The following is a 25,845-nucleotide window of genomic DNA, read 5'->3' on the forward strand; positions in this document are numbered from 1 at the left end:
GGTATACATCCATGAGTACAGAGTTGTACTGTGTGTGTGCGAGGTTGAAAAAAACGACGCATCACGCGATTCTTCTTTTTTTGCAGTGACGGCGGTGGCGGCGGCAGCAACACTACTGCTGCCGCGGACTTGTATATAAGATCGCATTTAAAAGTTTATTGTCTTCGTGTTTCGCTCGGTATATTATTCCAAGAGAGCGTACAGGTATATATAGCCGCAGCAGCGAGACGAGTTTAATTGAATTCGCGAGGAAATTATCATTTCGCTCGATGTATATTTAATAGTTTTTCCCTAGTACACTTTGTGCCAACTGACTGCAATGTCGTGTATAAGATATCTATGCCAGAACGAGAGACGAGCAACAATTATATACGAGCTGCATTCGGTGAGCTTCTGTTATTGTTATTATTATTATTATTATTGCGGCGAACGCAGTTTTTAATCTTTTGACGGAGATATTCACATCCTTGATGACCGACTTATGGAATTTCGATAAGAAAACTCGAAACGATTATGATTTGCCTGATGCGTCTCCATCGTGTTGTATATTTTTACGATATTTTGTCGATACATCCGATGTCTCGACCAGGCTCGATAAAAATATTTCAATTCAAAAAGATCATCATGCAGTTGTCTATCGAAGATGCCATTTACTTATGTATGGAGCTACAATCTGATCCAGGCTTTTAAGGATATCAAAGATCAAATTAAAAATACTGATTATTTCATTCAGAAATTTTTACCATACAAAGCAGCTCCATGGTCTTCAAAAGTAATATTTTTTTTAGTATATGTACTGCCGAAGCAAGTATTTCGCGAGAACGGATGAGGCGATTGCTCCCGAATCCAATGTACGTGTCGACATTCAACGATAATAATTGAATAATAGCTCGTCCAGTGACGAGCGAACTTATATTACACGCACCAAATAATAATAAATTTTTTCGCAATTCATTTTGTTCGTTTGTTCGGGAATTTATTCAAGATTCAGTTCTACATTTGTTGCGAGTTTCGTTACGCCATCTAGCGTGAACAGGTGAAAACAGTTTTGGGAACCAAAATCATAATTCGAAACACAAGGGGCTACGATTAATTTTGTGTTGGGCAACAAGTTGCTGATTTCCTCAAAAGGTATGCGGTATATCATTTATAAATGACTCTGATGACGTTGATAAAAATCGCAATAGATCGCGCGCGCAAATCTCTCGTCTCGTCGTTGACTAGCATTAATAAGAAACAAAGCATTTCACGCGCGGCCATCAAAGCCGAGGAGAGAAACGCAAAAGGTGCAAAAGGGCATATAATACGCGCGCACACAATGAAATGTATTTATAAGCAAAGTTGCCCCCAGGAGATCATTAGCTGAATCTTTAGGGCTTTTGGGGCTGCTCGCGAGGAAGAGAGAGTGAGTGGAAACATTTCTACCCCTTTCATAATACCCGATCAACCCAGCCTCCTAATTGCCACAAGCCTCGGCGCGCACGCGCGTAAGAATATTATATTTATATACAGTATTGTCACCAGAGCGAGCGAGTATAAGCCGTCGTAATTTCACTCGCTCGTTGTTCCGATTCGCCTCCGGCGGCCCTTTTTTCTTTTTTACTTTATTCGCCTTCGCGTCAAGTCGATATTCATCTCCGTCCGCGAGATGAAAACATTAGCGCTTGTTCCGAGAGTGCAGGGAGCGAAGATAATGGGGAAAGGGCGAGAAGTCGAGAGGAGACTCTTTAAGACGTTTCTTCGCGCCTTTTCAAGCCTCTGATAGAGCGATTCAATTTTAATGGCTCAATACCATAATTGCTCCGTGCATATGCGCGGCGCAGGGCATCGTCATTGTGAGCCCGCATGTCCACTGACAGGCCTGAAAAATTGTCCTCGATCAATAAACAAACTTTTGCGAGCTCGCACGCGCGCGCGCCGCCGCGGATCGATCGATCGTTGCGCGTTTTGCCTTTCGGGCCCCGACGCGATCGCGACGATCGAGTCCATTCATATTACGGGTACAATAAGCGCAAGAGCCTCGCGGGCTTTAAGAGGATATTAATTGACAACGAAGTTTGACGTCTTCCTTTCATCCACGTTCGGTAATATAATGCGAGTGAAATAATTCAGCGCGCGCGGCGATGATTTTAAGCCGCACACGCGGCGAGGTGCGAATAAAAATCTAGTTAAATTCAAAAAATTGTTTCGAGGAAATGTAATTTCTAGCTTCGAGCTATAGAAGAAAAAAAACATATTATAAGAAAATTGAATAAACAGGTGCATATTAACGAGATCACGTAATGGAATCAATGTTTCATTCATACGAGCTCGACTTTAATTACCTTACACAAATGCAATTTAAAATGTGTAGTCTGGCCTTTTGCCCATTATACATCATAATCGTGTAGTACACGCCGGTCAATTTCTTGATAAAATTCTAATTTGAAGATGCGGCGGCACACAGGTGGTGCGCTCGCGCCTCGAAGATCTGCAGTGGTATATACTTGAGAATCCGAGGCGAGTTGAATATTAAATAAGCCGCGCAAAGTAGAGATAATTCCGACATATTTGCTAATTAAAAAAAATTATAATAAACCAGAGGCGCGTGTACGGTTAGAGCAGAAACTTTTGCAATAAGCTAAAAAGTAACCTGAGCTTTTCTCGTCTATGCATTATAGCTGTACAACGATGTATCGTTGCGTGTTGGCGACGCGATGTTACTTATAATTAACATCGTTAATGCCGATTTGCATTTTGAACGATGAGTAGTGCGGTGCCGCATACGATCGTCGATAATCTTTTCATTTATTAGTACCCGACTTTTTACACTCGAATGAAAAAGTACAGTCCGACTTCGTAAATTAACACTTATACCGGCAAGTATCATCGTAGCCGATCTCAAGCTCACCTGAACGCTCATTAGAATTATTAAAACTACACGAAAAATGAGAAAATTAAGCACGAGAATCGTTTGCGTTGCATAAATGTATAATTCTGCAGCGGCGGGGAGCGATACGTATATACGTTTTTAGCAAAAGTATAAGTCGAGTCGAGAGTATATATATAGCTAGCTGGCCGCGCGCGGCATAAATCAAAGCTCGAAACGAAAACGCCCTCTTTAACCGCTGAGTGAATGAGGCGCCCGCGATCGGAATTCGCGTCCTTGTCTCTCCTTCTTCTTCTTCTTCGACGTCGTCTTCTCCTACGTTTTTTATTTTGGCTCGCCAGACCGCAGCAGCAGCACCGGGTCACACCGACTCGAAACTCGCGAGACTGTGAGATTTAAATACAGCGCGGAGAGACAGAGACAGACAGACAGATGCAAGATGAAAAAGGTAGTAGCGCCTTTTTCGTCCGGGCTCGATGGAAACGAACTGGTTCGATATGTATGCCACTGCAGGCATTTGCACACGTGTGGTTTATGCGTGGATACGATTTCGCTGCGCATGACTTAGAGAGATCCTGCGCATGTAAACTTGAAATTTAAATACGAGCTTTCGCGAAGTCATTGCGTGTCGCGAAGACGTTTAGACCCGCGATTTACAACAGCCGCCTTCGACATTGCCTTTGCTGCAACGAGATATCATATTTCAAAAAAGTTTATGACTCTTAACGTATTTAATAATTATAACGTTTAATGATTACAATAATTAATACACACGAAGCATTACATCGTAACGTCGAAGCAGAATTAAGCTCGCGATCGCACATATACAAAATATATAAGCTCGCCCGCGTGCATGACGTGGGTGGACTGAAAAACGGATGACATTAGCATATCGCTGTATGCACACATGCGGGTACGCGTATAATGCATAACGAGGCACGTCGGTCAGTCTCTCGTGGACCCAGTCGTCGTTTCTCATTTCGGAATAAATATCGCATTATAATCAAAGGCAAAGAGGCGCTGCAGCAGCAGATATCTGCTTGAGAGCTGCAGCAGTTATGCATCTTATAATATAAATCAATGCTTTGCTTTGCTTTGCGGCCAAGTTGACTGGCAATTCATATACAGGCTGATATTGTGTGCACGCGTGCGGCTCTGCTGCTGATATACCTGTATAAATGTAGGTGTGTGTGCACGTGTGTATATGTGTGTACGTGCGGGCAGTTATCGTGCGTTTCTTTCTCATCATCATCTCTTGGTTCGCGCGCAACTTGCATATGTATAAATACATATATGCGGCTGCTGTTGCTTGCACGGATGTGTGTCTGTAATAGTCTCGAGCGCGCGTGTGGATGCAAAAATCAAGCGGGCGGCGCTGTGGGGGGTACACGTACGCTCATACGCGCGCCACGGCTCTCTCGCGGCCTATGCTAATGGTACCGACTCACGTGAGAATCATCATCATCTTTTTGCACGGCCGATGATCCTCTCATTCCCATATAATCGCGGCTACGGCGACGGCGGCGGCGGGCCTGATAACGAATGATGTAGTAATACGATCGCATTTAATCGTTGTGTTATATTGTACTTGTATTTGCGCATGACGGCATGCCGTATGAGCCGATCAGCCGGTCTCTCTATATATTAAACTTTGTTGCGGCTATATTATACGTATCGGTGTATCGGTGGCACCCAAGCTCGATACACATTACGGCTCGAGTTTTTTTTTCTCGTGCAAGTCCGATCGCGATTATTGTTATACACTGCAATGAGTCAATTACTTCCACTTGAGGATCGATTAGGATCCGCGATCGCAACAATTGTAACTCCGTGAGAGATACGTGCAATCGTGTGGCGTGATCGTTGAACCCGCGCGCTGATCACCTCCGAATCGCTCAATACCGACGTCTAAATAAATATACAACTGTATACAACTCATATTCGTAAGGTAGATGCAATAGAGCACTTGCAGCTACTTACTGTAAAAGATCATCCAAGTGCTCATGGAGTCCGAGACGTCATGCATGCAAGACAAGTGACAGATACATTATGATACGCAAGCACATCATGCTGTTGTGTGTAATAAATAGTTTTCCGAACTTAGCGGAGATGGAGAGAGAGAGAAAGAGCACGACCTCTTTTCTTTCTGGCAGCAGAAGCAGCAGCAGTGCAAGCGGAAGGCGTGTACGAGCGAGCTTATCAATTTGTTCGGTTGAGTTGCACACACACTCAGGCAAATGAAATTGCCTTACGAGAACAGTGTACGATCAGTGAACGATCGGCCACGTCTCTCGCTTGCACGTGTGCCGATCTGCACATGCGCGTTTCGCAGGCCAGATGCAGTACTATCGTTTAATTCGAATAAATTAAATAAGTTCGTGCTCGATTGGAATACGGTACGAATATTGCATAAGGGTAAATATGAATATTCAAAATCGAATGTGCCTCAACTGACCTGTGCATACTTAAACTGTAAAAAAATCTTAAATTTAATGTCAACTAACTTTGACATGAAATCTTCACAAAAAATTTGTGAACAAAAATTATTTAACTCAACACTCAAATCTTTTCTAACACAAAAATATTGAAATTCTGATTTATTTGTTGTGCTAACTGCTTAAAAAAGGTATGAAAATACAATGATAATTTATGTCAGTTTTTACCACTAGATGGCGAGTACCTGTATCTGTGAATCTACAAGTGGCAAAGTGAAAATAATTATATAAGTAAAAGCACAATTGAAAAATTTTATCTTAAGGCTTCATATTGTATTAACTTTAATGCTTTTATACGAAATTGTATTGCCTTATGTGAAAGGAAAAAAAATTCTTCCACTTTTAGATTAATTTTAACCTAGATATTTTCAACAGTGTAGATTTTTTGTGTTCAGTTACATTTATCGATTCGTTTCGAGCACGGCATCAAAATCACGAGGCCTACTCGTTCGTTTTCAGCCTACGTGCGCACTACAATTAAATTTGTTGAACGTCCAAGTTGACTATTGAGAAAAATTAAGCTCCGATGCACGATCTGCATTCGTGTGTGTTTGTGTGTGTACGCGCGGTTTTCTTTTTTTACCAACGTATCGATTTCGTATTCATATTTATAATTCCATAACCAGCACGGGTGGTATAGGCTGTCCTTTCTGCGTCCTTCGATTTCTCTCTCTCTCTCTCTCTCTCTTCTCTCGTGCATTGCGCGCACATACTAATCGGTTATATATCGAGTCGCGTATACGTATATTGGTGTGCGTGACTACCATATAGCACAGAGTGCCGCGCGCAGCCCTCCATATACGCGCCCTGGACTTTGATTCATTATAGGACATGTACGATAATTTGTAAGCTCGATGAGAGATCATAAGTTTTGATGATATGCACACACGCGCCCCGTGACTCGACGGACTTTATACCGAGTGAGAGTACCCGAGTACCGACCGTACATATACACCGCATTTAATACGATACTCGACCGGCCAAGTGTGTGTATGTGCTCGCTGCACCGCACCGATCGTCTTCTCTTTTCCTTTTTTTTTTTTATTCATCGTAAGGCACAGTTGGCGAGTTATACGCGCGCGTGCGTACCGCACGTGTGTGCGCGAATGCAGTGATGCAGTCGCCACGGAGACCTGCAATATACGATTGAAACGATCCTCGACTTTTTTGCATACGAGTCCGATCTTTAATAAGAGGGACAGAAGAAAGAGCGGAGGAAGAAAAATTACGATTGAATAGCGCTCGATGCATTGAGTTTCTTTTGAGGGATTTCGGACAGACCAGGCCGATTTATCAATGCATTTATAAGAAGTATACATGCGCGATTCATCCACCCGCGATATGCACAATACTCGACTCGACTCGCTGTTTTATTTTCTCACAAAAGCTGCTCCGAGGGCCGCGCGCGAAAACGGTAGTCACGGGCGGTACAAATTATAAGACTATGTTGTATACGCGCGGCTTTTGAAAGGAAAGAAAAGATCGTCAGAACTCGAGGGATACAAATTAGATTAAAATCGCCCGCAGGTGATTGTTGCGGCGGCGGCGGCGGCTGATCGCGTCGCAATGCTGCGACCTTATATACAATAAACAATACACGTCTGTGCATGTGTGTATGTGTGTGCTGCATGCTGAAGCACTTGATAAATAGACGAACGTCATGCAAAGCTTAAATACCACATACATCGCCTTGGATCGTCTCTCTCTCTCTCTCGTCGTGCGTGGTGCGCTGTGTGCAAGTCTGTCTGCGCATTCGTCTTATACGAGCTGCTGCTGCTGCTGCTGCCGCATGTGCGATACACATTGTGTGAATAATTAGCTCGATTCTCGTGAGATCTTACTTTTGCCGGGGCGGCCTCGACGTGGCACACTGCGTGTTGCGCGCGCTATATGCACGTATTATGATATCGGCGAATTGTCGTCTTGTCACGCGAGAGTTTCCGCATTCGTACGAGCTGCGGTGCAGCTTCGTTTAAAACATTGCCTGCCTGACTTACGTATATTCACATGCACACACACGCATGCAACAACAATATATGCGCACAGAAGCAGCCGAGCTTTGATACTGTTCCGACGGCGCGGCATAAAATTAGCAATGCAAAGACAGCTGTACGTATAGCATGGCGCACAGCCAGGAGAGCCGCAAGAGCTTATATTGCTCTTAATTCGTATAGCTGGAATTTCCTCGATCCGTCGCGTGATCTGCCGCTTCTTGCTTCTCTTCTTGCCTCTTTCTACGATCTGATGATCCATTGTCGCGACTGCGTCCACGCGAGGGATCGTGCATGATAAACTGCTGCACGACGACAACGACGAATGCAAATAACGATCTGTCGTGCGCTGCGCCTCGCGGCCTGATGAAGCACTCACAAAGACGACGACGACGACGACAAGTGTAGCGTAAGTCTGTAAGTAGATCGCCCTTATATATAAAGTTCGCATTACCAACAGTGCACGTAATGAAAAAGGCCATGTATCATCGAAACCCGGACGGCAGCAGCTCGATCGCAACACGCGCACGTCGCAACGTACATTATCCTTTGATGCCGCGCGATCGTCAATTTCTGCATCCCCACGAACGCGATAGAAATGTAATCATTATCGCGCTGTACATTATCTCCTCTCTCGCTCTCGGGACACAACGCGGCCAATTCGAAATTAAAATTCGTAACGCTCGATCCCGCGCGTGCTTTTTTGGGCCCGTGATAATATATACTGCAGCGCTCCCAAGGCTCCTCCGCTGCTGCTGCTGCTTCTTCGCTCTTTCGGATCTCTCGACCTTTTTAACTCCACGCTCATTATGTTGTACACAATATGCACGTAGCCCGATCAGCGCGGCCTGTGGCTTTTGTGCGTGGCCTATTGAAATCGACGAGGCTTTCGCCTCAAAGCCCGAGACGATGTATAAAAAAAAATAATAATAAAAACGAGGTCTGTATACACCGGGCGACGTCTCAATACAGCCTCGATCGAAATTAAGATCGAACCTCGATCGTGATGCTGTGTGTGTGTGTGTGTGTGTGTGTTGTGTAGTTGCACTGGCTGCACAGCAATCCAGTGCACTGCAACAAATGCACTGCAGCAGAGAGGCGGCAGAGACTTCTTCGTTGGGAGCTCGGATCCAACCTTATTACGATCGCCCCTCGTGTAGCAATCACAAACACTTTGTTAATATTTTCAGCTCGCTGAATTTTTGGTATCTTTTTTGATCTTTGGATTCGTGTAGTATATAAACTGCAGGGAGTATTTGACAACCCAATAGGCATTTTTTTAAATTTCATACTTAGGAGCCGGCATTAATGATTAATTATCAATCTTGCTCAAGCGTGAAGACTTAAAATTTTTTAATACAAACAGCGGCAAAAGTATACGGCGCGAAGAGAGCGAGATTTCGCGGTGAATTCGAGGCTCTCTCTGAGCCTGGAATCAAGATCGCGAAAAGCAGCGACTTAAAACTGTATAATAGTCGAATCGTTAAACGCAGATTCGAGATAGGTTGTATACACACGACACGCGCAGCATCGGCGGGGCAACGGTGTACGTATATATTTATATATTATTCATCGCACGCGATAGTCGCATATTCAGGAGGCTGCTGCATTCTGATTAATGAAAAAAAAAGCGTATAATAATGTGGGTGTGTGGTGTATACGCGTTCGATGCTTATCCAGGTAAAGTGTGGGATACGTATCATAAAAGTCACTCGCGCCACGGGCAATTCGGCATATAGCGCGTTAAGCAGCGTATATGTACGGCAACGAGAGGAGGATTATCTATTATATACGTGCCTTAACTTTTCTCTACTGTTCGCGCTCGCGTTTAGAAAGCATGCACGAGACTGCGCACTCCGCAGGTGCACGCGCGCGTAGGAAGCATCCGTCTAATCTTTCGGGGTAATATACTATTTTTTTTTCTTTTTTCTTCTTTATTTTAACTTTTAAATTTTTTATGCAGCCTCTTTTTGCTTATATTACGATGATCATCATCAACAACGCGTTTTTTTGTCTGTGTGTGTATATAAGAAACTAATTGTTATGTTTATGCCGGTTCGCGAGATCTAATTGATTTAATTGACAGTTAATTATAATTTAAAATTAGCCTTAATAATTATATCGCAATATAATAAAAGTGAAAAATCCACAACGTGACTTTATAAACAGATTCGTGCGCTTACCACTTTCCGTCCGAACGTTCATGTGCGCGCGCGCAGGGCTGAGATATACCGCGAGGAAAAACGACGGAATAAAACCAACACATGTTTAATTAATCGCACTGGCTTTCTTCGAGATTATAGCTACACACATATTTATAATACACAAATAGCCATGCACACACACTCGTATGGAAAACGTAATGATTTATCGTAAATATTGTTCCGAGCTTACTCTCGCGCTCTTTGCAAATAATAAGCCTCTGTCCCTCTCTCTTTGGCTGTGCTCATTAAAGTCCGCTCGCTCGCTCGCGATGCGCGCAACGTGTGTAGTCCTCATCGGCGGCGACCCGTATATATATACCTGTTGTTGTCGCCTGAGCCCGATGCACCCCTGCGCCTTGTCATCGCGATCGTCAAAATTACAGCGTTCGAGCGTTCAGGGACCGGCGAGCAGGTAAAAGTCGTATTACTCACCGTAGGCGCAGGTATATAATATACATACACAGAGATATATACATTTCGAAAAAATGATTTTTGCTTATGCGAGCTCCAGCTCTCTTCTTCCGCTTCTGAGGGATTTCGTTCGACTTCGGCGAATTCATTAAAATATCGGCGTCTCGCTCGCTCTCTCGCTCTTTGGAGAGCAGCAGCGAGGAGAGCCTCCCAAGAGCTCGTCAGCGCTCTCTTTCTCTCTCACTCGCTCGCTCGCGCGCGGATGTGTAATGATAGCGTTACGCCGCCGCTGCGCCGCCTCATACGTTGCGCAGATTTATGTGCGGCTGCGATATTCTTTCTTTTCTTTTTTTTTTTTTCAACCTTTCGTTTTGTCCCTTTTTCTCGTGATCCTTGTGTGCGCTCCGCGCACAGGTAGGCGTACGCCAATTTGCTCTTGTTCTATTTTTCATCTCTCTTCTCTGTTTTGACGATTCTTGCAAACGTAATATATAATATGCATACGCCACACGGTGATTGCTTTTCATGATGGCTTTTTGGGGAGGAAACGAATGATTCTCACAGGCGACTATACCATACTCTCGCACAGGCACTAATCTCGGACTGTGTTTATATAAATGCAAGACAGATTTGAATGTTTTTGATTTATAAGCGCGGCTGCGGCGGTGGCGGCTCCTCTCTGCGGAAGCGCAGCGCCCTTTGATTATACATCGCTTTTGAATATGAATAAGCTATACACTCTGCTTCGCTGCGCTTTATGTGCTTTATCATATCCTTGTATGATATTACAAGGTGTATCGCAATAAATTGCAATTTTAAATATTCGAGTTTTACAATCGTTTTCTCGAATTGGAAAAATTACCCTCGTGTGAACGTACATTATGAGTTAGACATCTTGTAAGCATTTATAAAAAACTCGAAATAAAAAACAAAGTCGCGAAGACAATAAAAAAACATACAAAATATTTGTCGTGTCGAGGCATATATTATAAGTATACATGTGTGCCATATTATAATACATTTTACAAGTCCAGTCGGCACAATTAGCACAGGTGGGCAGGTACAGAACAACAAGGACGGCAGCGGCACGGAAATTATCGAGCTGTGAGTAGGCTAGTAATTGCTCATCGCCGCGCAGGTGATGGCAAAAAGTCGTCTTTTCTGCCACCACGTAGACTGTAGTAGAAGCGAGCTCGCACGAGGTGTTGCACTATAACTCGAATCAGTTAGCGCTCTTTTACGTATAGGCAAGAAGCTGAGAAAATGAGCGAGAAAGAAGGAGTCGAGCTTGCTTTTTGTCTCTCGAATTTAATAAACGTCGCGTTGGCGTCTCTCTGCTGCTGCAGCAGCTCTGCAGCTCGTGATGAGGCCCACTCTGTATACGGCGGCACGAAGGCGCGAATTCGACACAAAAAATCTGCTACTGCCAGAGCTCGAGTACCACCTTGACGCGCGAGAACGCAAGAGTATATTATACGTTTAGTACGTGCGCGAGATCTGCCGTTGCCGAGTTCTTCGTTTATTCCCACGTGCGAGGGCTGACGAGAGAGAAAGGGAGTAGAAAAATGGAAAAGGTGATTTTTCGGTGTGGACCGTGAATCCTGCGGGCAAATTATAAGGATATAGCTCGAAAGCAAAGAAATGAACTAATTTTTAGCGTGTACTTGACTTCCAAAAATTAATATCGAATGAATTGATTTTCAATGCAGTGAAAGGTGCCTTAAAAATGTATAATTAGATCGATGTGCAAGAGCGCAGATGTACATAAAAGATAGAGAGAGAGAGAGAGAGAGAGAGAGAGAGAGAGAGAGAAAGAAAGAGCAAGAGAAGCGCCAAGCGCGAATAACGATTCCAAAGGAGATACAACAATAATCAACTCGTTGTGGCCTCTCGGCCTCTCGCAATATAATATAATGCACAAGCGGAAATCGCTCGATTCGCGAGAGGCAATATTGCGCACTGCCGCAGTTAATAGTAGTCAAATTACAATAATGAAGCGTACGATCGAGCGTCCATTAGCCCTCTCTACCTCTCTCTCGTACTCTCTCATCGTTGCACACGAGGATGATGATTTGCCTCTGCGCCTTTTGCTGCCGTTGCGATCGCAGGCATATATATAGCCAACGAGCGCATACATAAACGCGAAAGAGAACGAGAGAGAAAGAAAGAAAAGTTATACATACGTAACGCCGAGGTAGCGCGCATAATACGCATCAAACAGAGAAAGAGAGACAGAGTATGCGAGTGAGAGGAAGGGCAGAAAACGAAGAAAAAAAGTCCTCTTCGCGAGAGAGAGATAGAAGGACACAAGACGAGAGGAAGGGGCTGCTGCTGGCTGCCGTTGCATCGTCATCATCATCGTCGTTCCGAGAGCGAGAACAAGAGCGAGCGAATGAGAGAGGGTACAAAGACAAACGCCGCCGCTGCGCGCAACTCGCAGCGGCAGCATCGTTCGGAAAAAAGTGGCTATGCTAAATAATAGGTCTCGGCCGGATCTTCTCGAGGAGCGAGTCGACGAGAGCCTCAGAAGGCAGAGTAGGTGCTGCCCTGCACGAGCCTTTCTATATATACTCATTGTCATACGTGCCGCTGATTCAGCTTATTGTACTATATATATACCTGCGCGCGGATTCGGTGGCGGCGGCGAGAATTTTCGACGACTCGTTTCGTGGCTTTGATGCCCATCACCCGCGGGCTGCTGCTGCTACTGCTGCACGACGATTGATTTGCATGGGTATGTGACGAGATTCCGCACTCTCGAGCCGTCCTCGCGGCTCCCTCTGTTACTCGGCACCGCTCCGTCGCTGCTGCATTGTTGTTTTTGATGGAATGCGGCCGAAAATATTTTCAGGTATTTCACTTCGTATATAAATGTAGGCACTCGCGCGCCCGTTTTTGCCCCCGAAATTTGCGATGATCCCCGGGTATATGGCCCAAGAGCGCGCGCATACCATTTGAATGAATACATTTGTGATTGCCATGAGCGCATCGGCTTGTGTACAGAGTCGCCGCGACGACTCGAGTCTCTGTAGTGCCGATCTCTTTCGTGGCGTCCACCGCCCTGGGCCGATCGGTATTATGTTGAAAATACATAATTGCTTTTAAATTATCGCGACTATGCTACGCAACGTGTATCGCGTTAATGTAACTGTCGTCGAACTGACAAAGAAAATTAATTCAACGCGTTTGAAGGTCACTACGACGACGACTGTCGAAAATGACCAAATCGGCGAGCCAGCGGTAACTATTAAATTTTCACGATATTCGATTGATCGCAAGCACATTTGTATCTATGAGTTTCGTTTAAATTCGCAGACCTTGGTCACTTTTAAACGTGGTGCTGTTTTAATGAACATCGTCAAGATCAATGCGTTCGAATACATGATGGACTTAAAGTCTCGACTTTACGGTCAAAGATTTTATATTCATGCATGCGCACCAACGAACTTGTAACAACAACAAAAACAACAACAACAACAACAACGAGCAGCTTGCCAGCAGCAGCAGTCCATAAAGCACAAGTTGATTTTTGAATTAGATATACATTAAGATGCAGGTGCTGGAGCTAGAGCAACGCTAGGAAAACACACGATGGTGTATTAGTTAAACCAGTTTGCGTTCGCGTAAACGCGCCATAATGTGAGCAGAGTGTGCATAGTGTGTTCCACTATGTAGTCCGTCCGTGTACGGTGCACGTGATACAGCCTCTGGCTAGCCGTCGATAGGACGCACGTCTTTATAACGGCTAGCAGCTTTTCAATAATTGCCAGCTTGACGTATCTGTGCATAGTATACGAGAGCGAGCCCGAATGCAACGACGATGTCGCTTTGTCATCGCGGAGCTTTAAAGCTTTATAACAAAGCTCACTAGCACCTTTCAGCGCACTCGGCGTGCAAAAGATCGTACCCATACTTGATCACGTAATAAAAAGTTGTAAAACTCGCGCTCGATACATCACACGCCATCTACCCAAATTCAACGACCAATCACAACAATTGCATTTAAAATACATTACTGAACCATTTGTTAAAATTAAAGATGAAGATATTTTTTTGTAAAAGTGTTTATGAAGGTGCCTTATAGTTATTTAACTACTATCAATAGCTCTAATTACCAATTGAACTTGATTTCTAATATAAGGCATAATACCGCTGTACACTGTACTAGTGGGGGTAAAAAGAAATATTTTTCTTTTGTGTACATTTTTTTCCGCATCCATATTGCACGTACGTATAACAAAATTGTGCGCCTGAGCGAATGACATTTTCATCACAAGTGTAGCTTTAATGATACGCGAGCGCCTCTTATGGCCAGTCATTGATGGAAGGGGAATGTATCGCCACGGAGCTATCTCTCACACTTCGCTAACGTATGAGTTGTGCGTTCAGTAGCTAACAAAGAGCTAAATTCCTGCGGTAAGCAAGTGTTTACAAATCATAACATTGAAAGCGCCTCTATCGAGGTACAAGTGTTGGCTACTCGAAATATAACCTCCAATATTTTCTCGGCGTAAATCGTAAAAATTCACAGTGATCACGTACAACTAAGCAAGTGATGGATAGCAGAGGAGGCACAGTTAGGTATAATATTTTTTGTACATATCATAATATTTATTAAGCAAACGCCTCATCATGCTTCATTGTTCTTCAGAGTAAAGGAAGAACCAAACAGTACTTGGTCTGGTGCAGGTGAAAATTGTATTCTCGATTTAGTAAACTCAGGCGAGATCAAAAACGTGGCAATATCCACAGTTTATAAATCCACAGTGAGTTAAATGATTTAAATCTTGTTTCAATATTTCACTATAAAAAACTATTACTCAATTTTAATTTTACACAAACCATATGAATGAGTCTATGCCATTTCAGGAAGAGTTCGATGAAAAAATATTCATAGACTTAGAGTGCAAAGATGTTAAACCTGAACTGAAATCTTCCTCAAAAAACATCTGCAAAACTGAACCTCAGAATAATCCACTTATTGTGGAAGTAAAAAACCAAATTCAGAGCAGTTATTCGAGAGGAAAAGGGCTACTTATTTTAATTAAAAAAGGATTCAATTACGAAAATGATCTGCAGTTTCAAGAGACTTACCAATCGAAAGATAAAGTTTATAAAGAAATATTCACAATGTGTCAAAAAACGTATAAAAGAGAAATTACGTATAAAAGTACTATTAAAACTCATACTGATGCAAATTCGAGCAAACTCTTCGAATGTGACATTTGCCATAAAATATGCGGACGAAAAAGTCACCTCAAACGACACATCAATGCAGTACATGAACGTAGCAAACCCTTCGAGTGTGAGATTTGCCACAATTCATTTGGACAAAAACAACACCTCAAAACTCACTTGAATACAGTCCATGTTCGTAGCAAACCCTTTGAGTGTGATATTTGTCGCAAATCATTTGGACGAAAAAGTGACCTCAAACGTCACGTTAATACGATACACGATCTTAATAAACCTTTCGAATGTGAGATTTGTCACAAATCATTTAGACAAAAAAATAACCTTAAAAGTCATATAATTATAGTACATGATCGTAAAAAACCATTCGAATGTGAGATTTGTCACAAATCATTTGGACAAAAAAATAACCTTAAAAGTCATATAATTACAGTCCATGTTCGTAGCAAACCATTTGAATGTGAGATTTGTCACAAATCATTTGGACAAAAACAGCAAATCAAAACTCACTTGAATACAGTCCATGTTCGTAGCAAACCATTTGAATGTGTGATTTGTCACAAATCATTTGGACGAAAAACTCACCTAAACACTCACACTAATACAGTACATGTTGGTAGCAAACCATTTGAATGTGAGATTTGTCACAAATCATTTGGACGAAAAGCTGACCTCAAAACTCACATAAACACAGTACATAATCAGGTCAAACCCTTCGATTGTGAGATTTGTCACAAATCATTTGGACGAAAAACTCACCTAAACACTCACATAAATACAGTACATGTTGGTAGCAAACTCTTCGAATGTGAGATTTGTCACAAATCATTTGGATACAAGAATTACCTCAATACTCACATAAATGCAGTTCATAATCTTAGCAAATCATTTTGACAAAAAAGAAACCTTACTAAACACATAAATGCAGTACATTGCCGCTAACCTGTTAAATGCAAGATTTGCCATAGATCATTTGGATTCCAGCATATCTTAGAAAATTACGTATTAGCAGTACATGATAGTAGCAAACCAAATGTAAGATTTGACCCGATAAATAATTTGAACTATATGTAGACTTCTCACTTGTATAAGTACGCTATGACATATTGGAAATCTTTTATGTGAACATCTTTAAGATTTTGATGAATAATAAAATATTTTAAACTGTTATTCATTTTGTTATTATTTTCTTTTTATAAAAATTCAAATATTAACAGGCACTTTAAAGTAATGTTGTGAATCGGAAATCCTTTCTTTGAAGCAATAATTAGCATCCCTTGATAACCCCTTCCACTGTTTTCCGTAAACACAGAAAATTTAAAAACAGCAATCATTGATAAAAAAAGTTATGTAAGTAGTGATTTAGCTCCCCCGATGCAAATTATATCGTGTCTATATACGCAAGACGAAAAAAAATTGGAATCTCAATAAGGGATAAGAAAAAATCTCTTTCACTCGCGTGAACACTTTAAAAAATATATCGCGTCTGCGAGTGTGATACGTATAAGACTAAGAGATTTTTTCCTGCGTTTTTCAACAAATCTTGCAAAGTGATGCGCTCGAGTCTTTGAAGTGAGTTTTTTGTCGCTGCAGTACAAGAAGAAGTACGCACAAACATATTAGTATAAAATCGAGTATATCATTGGAATCGCGGAATGGGTATGTCGGCGCAAAAAGCCATTTGTATAATGTATAAAAGCGAGAGAGAGTGAGAATAACGTGGAAGATTATGCAGGCAGGATAACGAGCAAATTCGTCGCTCACGAGGACGACACGTTGCGCCCGACTGTGCGTGCAATATGCTGCAGGCGGCAGTGGCGGCTTCCTTTGTCGTTCGCTCGCCGCCATCACCGCCGCTGCCGCCACCGCTGCCGTGCTCCAAATTTGCGTATATAGGGATAGAATTATTGCACGGAGCGCGCCTGACTTTGAGTGACGAATACCGCGAGAGTGGCAAGAGGGGGAAGGGCGGAAGAAAGGAGTAGCCGCGGCGCGGCGATCTCTCGACGACTCGAGTAAGACAAATAGATCTCGAGATTCGGTCTGCGCTCGTATTATATTTTTTGCCCGCGCGTGTATGTGCGCGACGCTTCCTTTCTCGGACGCTCGTGCTTCTTCAGCAGCAGTCTCGGATGTAACGACGGCCGATTAACGAGCCACACCCTCGAGGCTAAATTTTCCTTGGCCTCGGCGTTAACCCCCGTATACGTTGCGTTATTGAACGGAGAAACGTAAAAATAAGACGACGAGTCGCGTCTCGTTGCTCGAGACACGAACTTGAGCGTATATGCGATCACCGTATAGCTGCTCGTAGAAAAAGGTAACCGTACAATTCGAGCTCTGTGCAGCAGCACATAGTAAAGCGAAAGCCTAGAGGCTATTTACGCGATCGACGACGACAACGGACAAATTTTCCTAATGAGCTGCTGGAATCCCCCTAGTCTCTCGCAGTAGTCGCCGGAGAATCCGCGAGAGAAATAGCCGAGCCATACGATGGACTGCGCAGCAGCAGCGGCGTTAAAGCTTTTTCTAGTACGAGTTGATGTATGCTACACGCATGTAACGTATGTCTCGCGAACGCATAGCGCAATGTATAATACGTTGCCTCGGATCAAGAGTTGGAACGGGTTAGGCTCTATATATTATACGTGTACTATCTGTAGCGTTACCATAACGTAACGGAAAGGGAATAGCTATCTTTTATACCATAGCTGCTCGTGGCTCGGCAATGAGGGGGATTAAAAAAAAAAGAATTTATGGCATTTTCCGAGAATCGTGGTCGAGCCAGGAGAAGACGAGAGAGAGAGAGAGAGAGGCTCTCGAGGATGTTGATGGGAAATCTCGTGTGCGATACACGCACAATATTGTGCCCGGCAGTGACAACATACGAGCTTGTGGTAGTGCACGCAGCTTGACGAAATCGCAGCGCGAATGACAGCCGCGAGGACGACTGGATTCCGTATGCACAAGGGCCGCGCTCGGCGCTTTTTTGCCATCCTATAACGCAGAAACAGTTATCGTGAGCGCTGAGCAGTAGCAGCAGTAGCTTTTTCATCTTCGCACACCGCGTTCCATGAGGCGCGTGCGCAACGACACAAGCTTTTTAAATGCAACGCGTATTTTGGCGAGAACTTTCGCATTAGATCGTGATGTAAATAACGTCAACAACGTTTCTTTTCATCAGCTGCTTTTTGTCTAGACTTGAACAATTATTTTGACTTTGCCTCTTGCGGATTTACAGTCAAAGATACTCGTCATCTAGTGTTAGAAATCTCACACATTTTTTGAGCAATTAAATCATTATTTAAACGTTAATTTTCAATCAAAATGTTCAAAGCAGTTCTCTTCTGTTTCTGTTGAAACCGAGTCAAATCTTTTTGATTTAGTTTTGTTTTAAAAATGACCTATATCACAAAATGCACTTTCATGCAATACTGATTCATTAATTTTCAACGAAGACTTCATTTAAAGGTAGCGTAAGTAAAATTAATCATCCATAATACCTTTTTTTTTAATTTTATTGTGTGCTTCCACATTCAATTTTAGATTTTTTCAAGTACATATTTTCTTATCTAAATACTTGCTCGGGTACTACAATAGTTATTAATATTATAAATTGATTGAAAAATTTGATCTCCCATATCATATAAAAATTGCTTCATGTATAATGATAAAAATTAAATAAATAATAACGTCAAAGCATCAATATTCTTTAGTCAACTCAATTGATTCAAGTCTCTAAAATAATCATTCAAATTGATAAAGAGTTTTACTTCCATCTCTAAAAGCAGATATGTACGGATGGGGACGAATCGCAAAAGCGAATACACCTGTAAACCGGATGCTCGCGCGAGTTCTCTCTATCACGTACATAATTATGCATCGGCCTATATACACACACACACACGCAAAAAGCTACATTTATACGAGAGAGCTGCGCGCGCATGATGCAGCTGCGGCAAAAAACGATATCCTCCTGTCATTGTAAATTCATCAGCGTGGTCATGTAGAGCTCATACACACACACACATGTTTTAAATCGGCGTTAATCCAGAACAAAACCTTGGCCGAGCGCTGACGCGGCTTACATTGTAAATAAGCGAGCGCGTGTGCATGCGCTAGGTAGTTAAATTAGTGCTCTTTTTCTTTCCCTCCCTCTCTCGTACTGCCCCTATTGCACGTATGCAGCGTATTATATGTATGAATACTCACGCAGGAGGTAACAAAAAATTGAAAAAATAAAAATAAATAAATAAATGAAAACAAAACTTGCATATACGAACGAATGCATGTGTGTATGTGTGCACGCACGAAGGCAAAAATGAACGAGAGAAGTGAAAGACGAAGTAAAAAAAAAACGAAGAAGAAATAACGTAAGGATACTGGAGGTAGAGGAAAGAAGAAGAGATAGAGACAAAGGACGAAAAGCAAAGGCCCCGGGCGAGGTCAGCTACCGCCTCCACTGGGCTCTCTCTCTCTCTCTTTCAGCTCGCTCCCACCCTCGAGTTGTAGCTGCTGCTGCTGCATGCAGTAAGCAAGCGAGCATACATGTACGTATATATAGCTATCGAAAGAAAGTCAAGTGCCTCTGCTGATTACCCGTACACCGCTGCTGCTGTTGTTGCACTGCGATGCTGCTTGTGCGCAGCAGAGGGCGGGACACAGCTGTAATGAGCACTGTCAAAGGGGTGCTCAACTTCTATATTTATACCTGCGTGCTCGGGTGTGTATGTACGGCTATATATATACTCGAGTCCGAAACGCGTGCATTTCTGCAGTTGGTCTGCGAGGTCAGGTGCGCGAGAGACAGCTCCGCGCGTGTGTTTATTAATCGAGACTTTTCCATTCTCGATGCCGATTGTGTTCAAGCTCTCTGTGCAATCTGTATAGCTCGCTCTGTGTAGGATCAATTTTAGACACATACAGCCGCGTAGTCAGGAAGTATACACGGCATAACTGCTCAATTTTTCCGCCTTATCAAAGAATCCGCTTTATCGTTGAAATTTCCCCCTTTGGTAAATGCGTGCGTATAATACACATTCGCGCGCGATTCGGCGAGTACATCAATCTATATCAAGCGCGGTATATGCCGGCCAAAGAATGGCCGTGCAAATCGCTCGATGACGGGACAGAATCTCACTCTTTCTCTCTCTCTCTCTCTATCTTCGCCCGCAAAAGCGGCGTACGCATTACAGCGGGAGAATACACGTTTTCCACCAGCCTGTAGCGCAGCGTGTATATCTAAGGTAAAGGACTGTCGGCGGTGACGGCAAGCCGAATTATGGAACGATGTTATTTTAAGTTTTCCATGGGGGATCCCGGATATAATACAAGAGCGAGAGCGAGAGAAGCTATAAGGCGCTATATACGCCCAAAGTCCTAATCGTCTGTCTCTTCACGCTCCTCCGCAACCCGGCGCTATACAGAAGAGGGAATATATAAAACGCGTGTTGTGCGCGGGCGTGTTCGGGCCAAGGGTGGACTTGACTTTCCCCGCGCGTATATATATCCATACGGCTCGAGCTTTGACGTCCGTGTGCCTGTGTGTGTCTGTGCGCTGTATACAGAGATCCCCCGGACGAACGATACATCTTTCGTCGCTATATATATACAGAGAGCAGAGAGACTTGGACTTTTTTACGTATGTAACGTCTTCTCGCACGCGCGATCGTGCCGAGTATGGTAGTGGGTGTGGGTGAGGGTTTTGCGAGCTTTTTGCTCGGCTCGCTTCAGATCTCCACCCCTATATAACGGCTAAAAGATTCGCGCGCGTGTACGAGTCACTACTGCTCTATGCGCCTATGTGGGGTGTGTGCTCTTCTTTTCTATATACCACTGCTTTCCAAACGTTTTACACTCTTTTACATGTAAGAAACCTGTTGATTCGATATAGCGCAGGCCGAGCCTCTCTCTCTCTCTCTCTGTAGTGCTTCGAGGCTGTTTATTTTAAAGCAACTCTTGGATGTTGGGTGTTCGAAATGATGAAGTTGTATACGGACGCATTTATATGTATTACTTTTCGTTTGACATGTGTTACGCCCGATTCCGCGTTCACCAAGTTGAATGGATTTACCATAATAAAAATGAATATCTTTTTATAATTTTAACAATTAGACTTTTTTCATAGCTATCAAGAGTGCGATCGTATAATATTTTATGGCGACGAAACACAGCAGCAGCACCTGCAAATACTAGAAGGTGCAATTATGTGACTGCGGGTGTCTCAAAAAGAGATCGAGAGTCTGCAAAATTTCTCTGCTCGCCCTTAACAAATGCTGTCACACACACACGCACACCTGCGAGCATGGTATTAATGTATAAAATTTAATTCATTTGTACGTGTGTACCACCAGTCGTGTATAGCTCCTGATGGATTTTCGTCGTATTATTTTTCTCGCGCTGTCTAATGGAGTTGATTCATGCGATATCGATGTAATTTTAGAAAAATGTAGCTTTCGAGAAAATTAAATTCACGCGTCGTTATTAAATCCCGAATTCTCGCCAATGCCGAGTTTGCTTCGCGCGATGCGAAGTGCTCTGTATGCGCGCGACAAAAACTTATCACACAGCGCACGTACTATAATGGCAGCGCACCTATGCAATGCATAAAACGTTTCGCAATAATTCACGTCCGTCTCTCTCTCTCTCTCTCTCTCTCGCACTTCATATAATCCTGGCACAAAGATATCTCGCAGCTGAAACAAGTGCAGTAGCTGCTCGCCGAGAGGAATTCACACTTTTTTGCCAGGCAGCTCGCGCGAGAGTTCGCCATCCGCATCTGTAACTATACTCCGCGATGCGGACGGTCATTTGTGATCTCCCATGCGCGCACAAAGTGACACCCGACACCCGGGCTCGTTGTATTATTATATATACAGCATGAAAGAGAAAGAGAGCGAGAGACAATTTGAGCGTCTCTAATCTTTTTATATCGAGTCGTGAAAAATTTTCTACCTGCGCCACGAAATGCCGCCACGTATACACACATATCTTCGCGGGTGAGATGCACTTTTTGCTTTTCGAAACGCGACGAGAACATCGATTACGCGATATATCTTGTGGTACGTCGTCGTACGACTCAAACTTTTCAACGAAGAAACTTGGAAAAACCGTAAACATATTTAAGCATTTTTAGGAAAGGAAAATACATGCATTGCAAAGTCAGTATAAAATGGTACTTGAAAATATAGAAACACAATTGAATAAACTTGATTTGTGGATGACTTACCATAAGTTCGATCTGTCATCGGCTCGCACGCATCTGCAAAAGAAACATAAAAATAAAAATAAGATGAATTTCGAAGTATTGGTGAGAATTTTTTTGATTATATAATTGACAAAGGTAGTGAACTGGTATTCGAGAATGCACATAATGTCTCGAATAATTCATGATTTCTCGAGAAAGAAGTAAAATTGTTTAAATTTCGCCTGGAATAAGGTGTGGGATGATGATTGCCCGAAAAAAAAAAGAAAAAACACGAAATTCGTATGAATGTAGGAGCGCCCTTTCATCGATAATGACGAGCTCTAGTACACTTTTTTCGTTTCCAAATACACCTATTAGATGAAAGCTTTAGAGTGAATGGACGATGAAAAGAAGTTTAAGGAAAAATGAAAATTGAAAAATAATTTTCTACATACTTGATATTATTATTTTACAAAAAAGAAAAATTTAATAAAGAACGTTGACTTGACGCACCTAATGGGCCAGTATAGCTGTATGTTATGTGCATCAGTACTAATACCGACATCATAATTCATCTGTGCCACGTGCGATTTTGGCTCGAAGGTAGAAAAAAAAAAAAACAAAAAAAAAGGGAAGAAGAAGGAGGACGAGCAACACGTCTTACGTGGCGGAGGCACACAATTTGGAGTAAGGTGAACGAATTATCCCTCGGCAGCAGCAGCAGCAGCAGCAGTGGACAAGGCACATCAAAGCATTAGGCCATGTTTCCTGTTAGAGCTGGTGCACACGCGCGGCCGCCTCGAGCTATTATAACACATACACATCGTATACCACCACCGCCGCCGTCGCCGAGCATTATATACAATTTTTTTTTCCTCTTTCTCTCTCTCGATTTTTACATTATTATATGCATGTATTGTGGAGCGAGTTGTGTAGTCACGGGCCTGAAGCGCAGCGCAGCACACTCACACACGGACGGGACAAAAAATTACCCGCGCTATTTTCAATTTCTGCGATTCTTTGCACAGCTGCGAATTCTTGCCGTTTGCTGCAGCGTCATCAGTGAGCGCGGCGAGGGTAATGCGCGCGAATCGCTGCATAAATTAAGCGCATCGAGGGAAAGAGAGAGAAAGAGCCATGTCATTACCATTGGCATTCGATGAAATGTTAAAGTGTGCACGAGGAATCGTGAAAAAAATTATTATTCTCAACGTGCCAAGCCTAAACACTGGTTTGAAACAATATAATTACCAACGCACAACGCGGGGCCCGGAAGTATCCGAAATAAAGAATTTCAACGCGTTTTCGCATTATGCGCCTACCTGTATCGAAATGGTGTGTATGCATGTGAGAAATGAGGCGCGGTTTCCCGTATTATACGCGTACGTATGTAATGTCTATACATGATATATGCACATACGATGCTTATATGCAGTCGCTTATAGCAGCAGCATCAGCAACACACAAGCTCGATTCGATATGTGTATGATTGCGGAGAGGATCGAGCACGCGTCGGGAATCTTGTGCTCTCTCACCTTTGGGCGAGCGCGAGGTGCAAAGATCGACAAAGCCGATAAAACCAAAACGATACACACACACATGCAGATACTCGTTTCTCTTTCTCTCTTTCTTTCCTCTTTTACTCTCGCCTTCGTCGTGCCGTTGTCCTTCCGATGTGTTATAGCGCTGTGCTGCACTCGCGAGACTTTCTCAGCTACATCTGGTATTCCGTTTCGCGTCTCGGCGTCCTAGTGTTCGTGTGTGTGTGTATGTATACGAGGTGCGAACAGACCGGCACCTCCCAATGAAATATAATGTGCCACACGCGCAGATACCAATCAGCCCGCGCTGCAGCAGCACAATCCGCTCACAGTGTCGCGTGTGCACACACAAGTATGTGTGTGTATGTGCGTATTCTAATATTTTTCAGGGAAACTGCGCGCGTTTGCTCGACGAATCGCTAATGGTCTGCTTGGCTGCGACGCAGAGGCAGCCAAGCAGAAAACGATCGACGATAAATATTAAAAAGGTTTCCGTATCTACGTGCTTAAATCCTTTTTACTGTTTTTAAGGGGCTCCGCGTGCGCATTGGTGCCTGCACACTGCGCTTCTGTGCCGTGTGCTGTGGCTGCCTGCGCTAGTGCACTATGAATTTAGCATCGACTCGCACCTATACTTACGCACGCACGACAAACCACACACGGGCGCGAGCGAAAATTGATTTGGCATGCGTAACGCGCGCGCAGAGAGAGAGAGAGAGAGAACGTCAAAAAACGTCGAAGAAGTCGTAAAAATTGAATTATGCATTCACGACGTTGTGCAACGATCGCCGCGATGAAGAGGGTTGGGATGAGAGACGGTCAAATGGTAATTAGTCAAAGTGTGAGGTAAATTTCGTCAGGTGCGCAACAGCCGAACCGCGAATATATTTACGAGCTGTGACGGTATTTCAAATGCTTCAGCGAGAAATCGGCATTTATAAAATTTATCTCGTACACGAATCTTTTTCGGATATGCGCGCGGCTTCAGACAACGGCATTCTCTGCTGGCGGTAGCAGCGCGAAGCTCTCATTACCAAACGCTCGAGACACAATTATTCAACAGGTATTAAAAGCCTATTGCATATGGAAAAGAGTTGAACCTAAGCGCACGCTCTTGTATATTAGTAAGCTAATTATCTCACCGCGTATCAATTCACATAATTAAAAATAATCTTCTTTCTTTTTTCATATGTATATCCCAACATCGTTCGATGTTAATCTCAGAAGCTGACTCGAGACTCTCGGCTGCGATAAGGATAAACATGTATAAACAACGCCGAGCCGCCAGCGTATACAAAAGTGAAAATATTAAAAATGATAAATGAAGCATTCAAGTGGTTGTCTAGCGCAGTGCGCGCACACACACACATACGCTCGAGCCTCCGAACATCAGTAGCAGGAGTAGCATTGAAAAAATCTATTAATTAGTGGTGCCAAGAGAACTCTTGACTTTTCACATCTTTTTCAATTGAATAACGAAGCGAAAGAGCTGCTGTGGGCGAATTATTTATGCCATGCATTTCCGCGGATGGAGGTAAAAAAAAAACAATCGTGAGAAATTATCATATATTGCATTCTCGACGAGCTTGAATCCTAATTGCTTGTTCAGCTTTTGAAGTGGAAATTGGACTGCGAGTCGCTGCTGCCGTGGATCGGCTCATAACTATATACGTTTTCAATTCAAATGGAATATTTATAAATGCGTATGTGTGTGCATTCAGAGTTGTATTGTATATTGTGCATCATCATGGGCCGTAGTACGATAAAGCCATGCCACGCGGAGTGGGCCAATTATATCGGCTGGGATTCGCAATGATTTATTTGTATTAATGGCTCGATCGTCGAGACTTTGATGTTCGAAATCAATTAATCAATTTAAGAACTCGATATTCGACGATAAAGTTTGAATCGTATTATGCAAATTAGTTTTGAAAGTTTAGATGTGAAAACACACC

The 25,845-nt window shown here is 43.1% G+C and overlaps 1 protein-coding gene across 1 annotated transcript in view; it reads right to left on the reverse strand.

The window, feature by feature from the left end:
- LOC106652208 (protein nubbin-like) overlaps positions 1-25,845 on the reverse strand; it is a 148,020-nt gene that overhangs the window by 90,921 nt on the left and 31,254 nt on the right. The window contains exon 2 of the mRNA XM_023460395.1: positions 22,392-22,424. Coding sequence (XP_023316163.1) covers positions 22,392-22,424 — 33 coding nt within the window. The remainder of the gene's footprint in view (positions 1-22,391; positions 22,425-25,845) is intronic.

The sequence above is a fragment of the Trichogramma pretiosum genome, unplaced genomic scaffold (genome assembly GCF_000599845.2).
Source record: "Trichogramma pretiosum strain Unisexual culture from Peru unplaced genomic scaffold, Tpre_2.0 scaffold29, whole genome shotgun sequence".
NCBI lineage: Eukaryota > Metazoa > Arthropoda > Insecta > Hymenoptera > Trichogrammatidae > Trichogramma > Trichogramma pretiosum.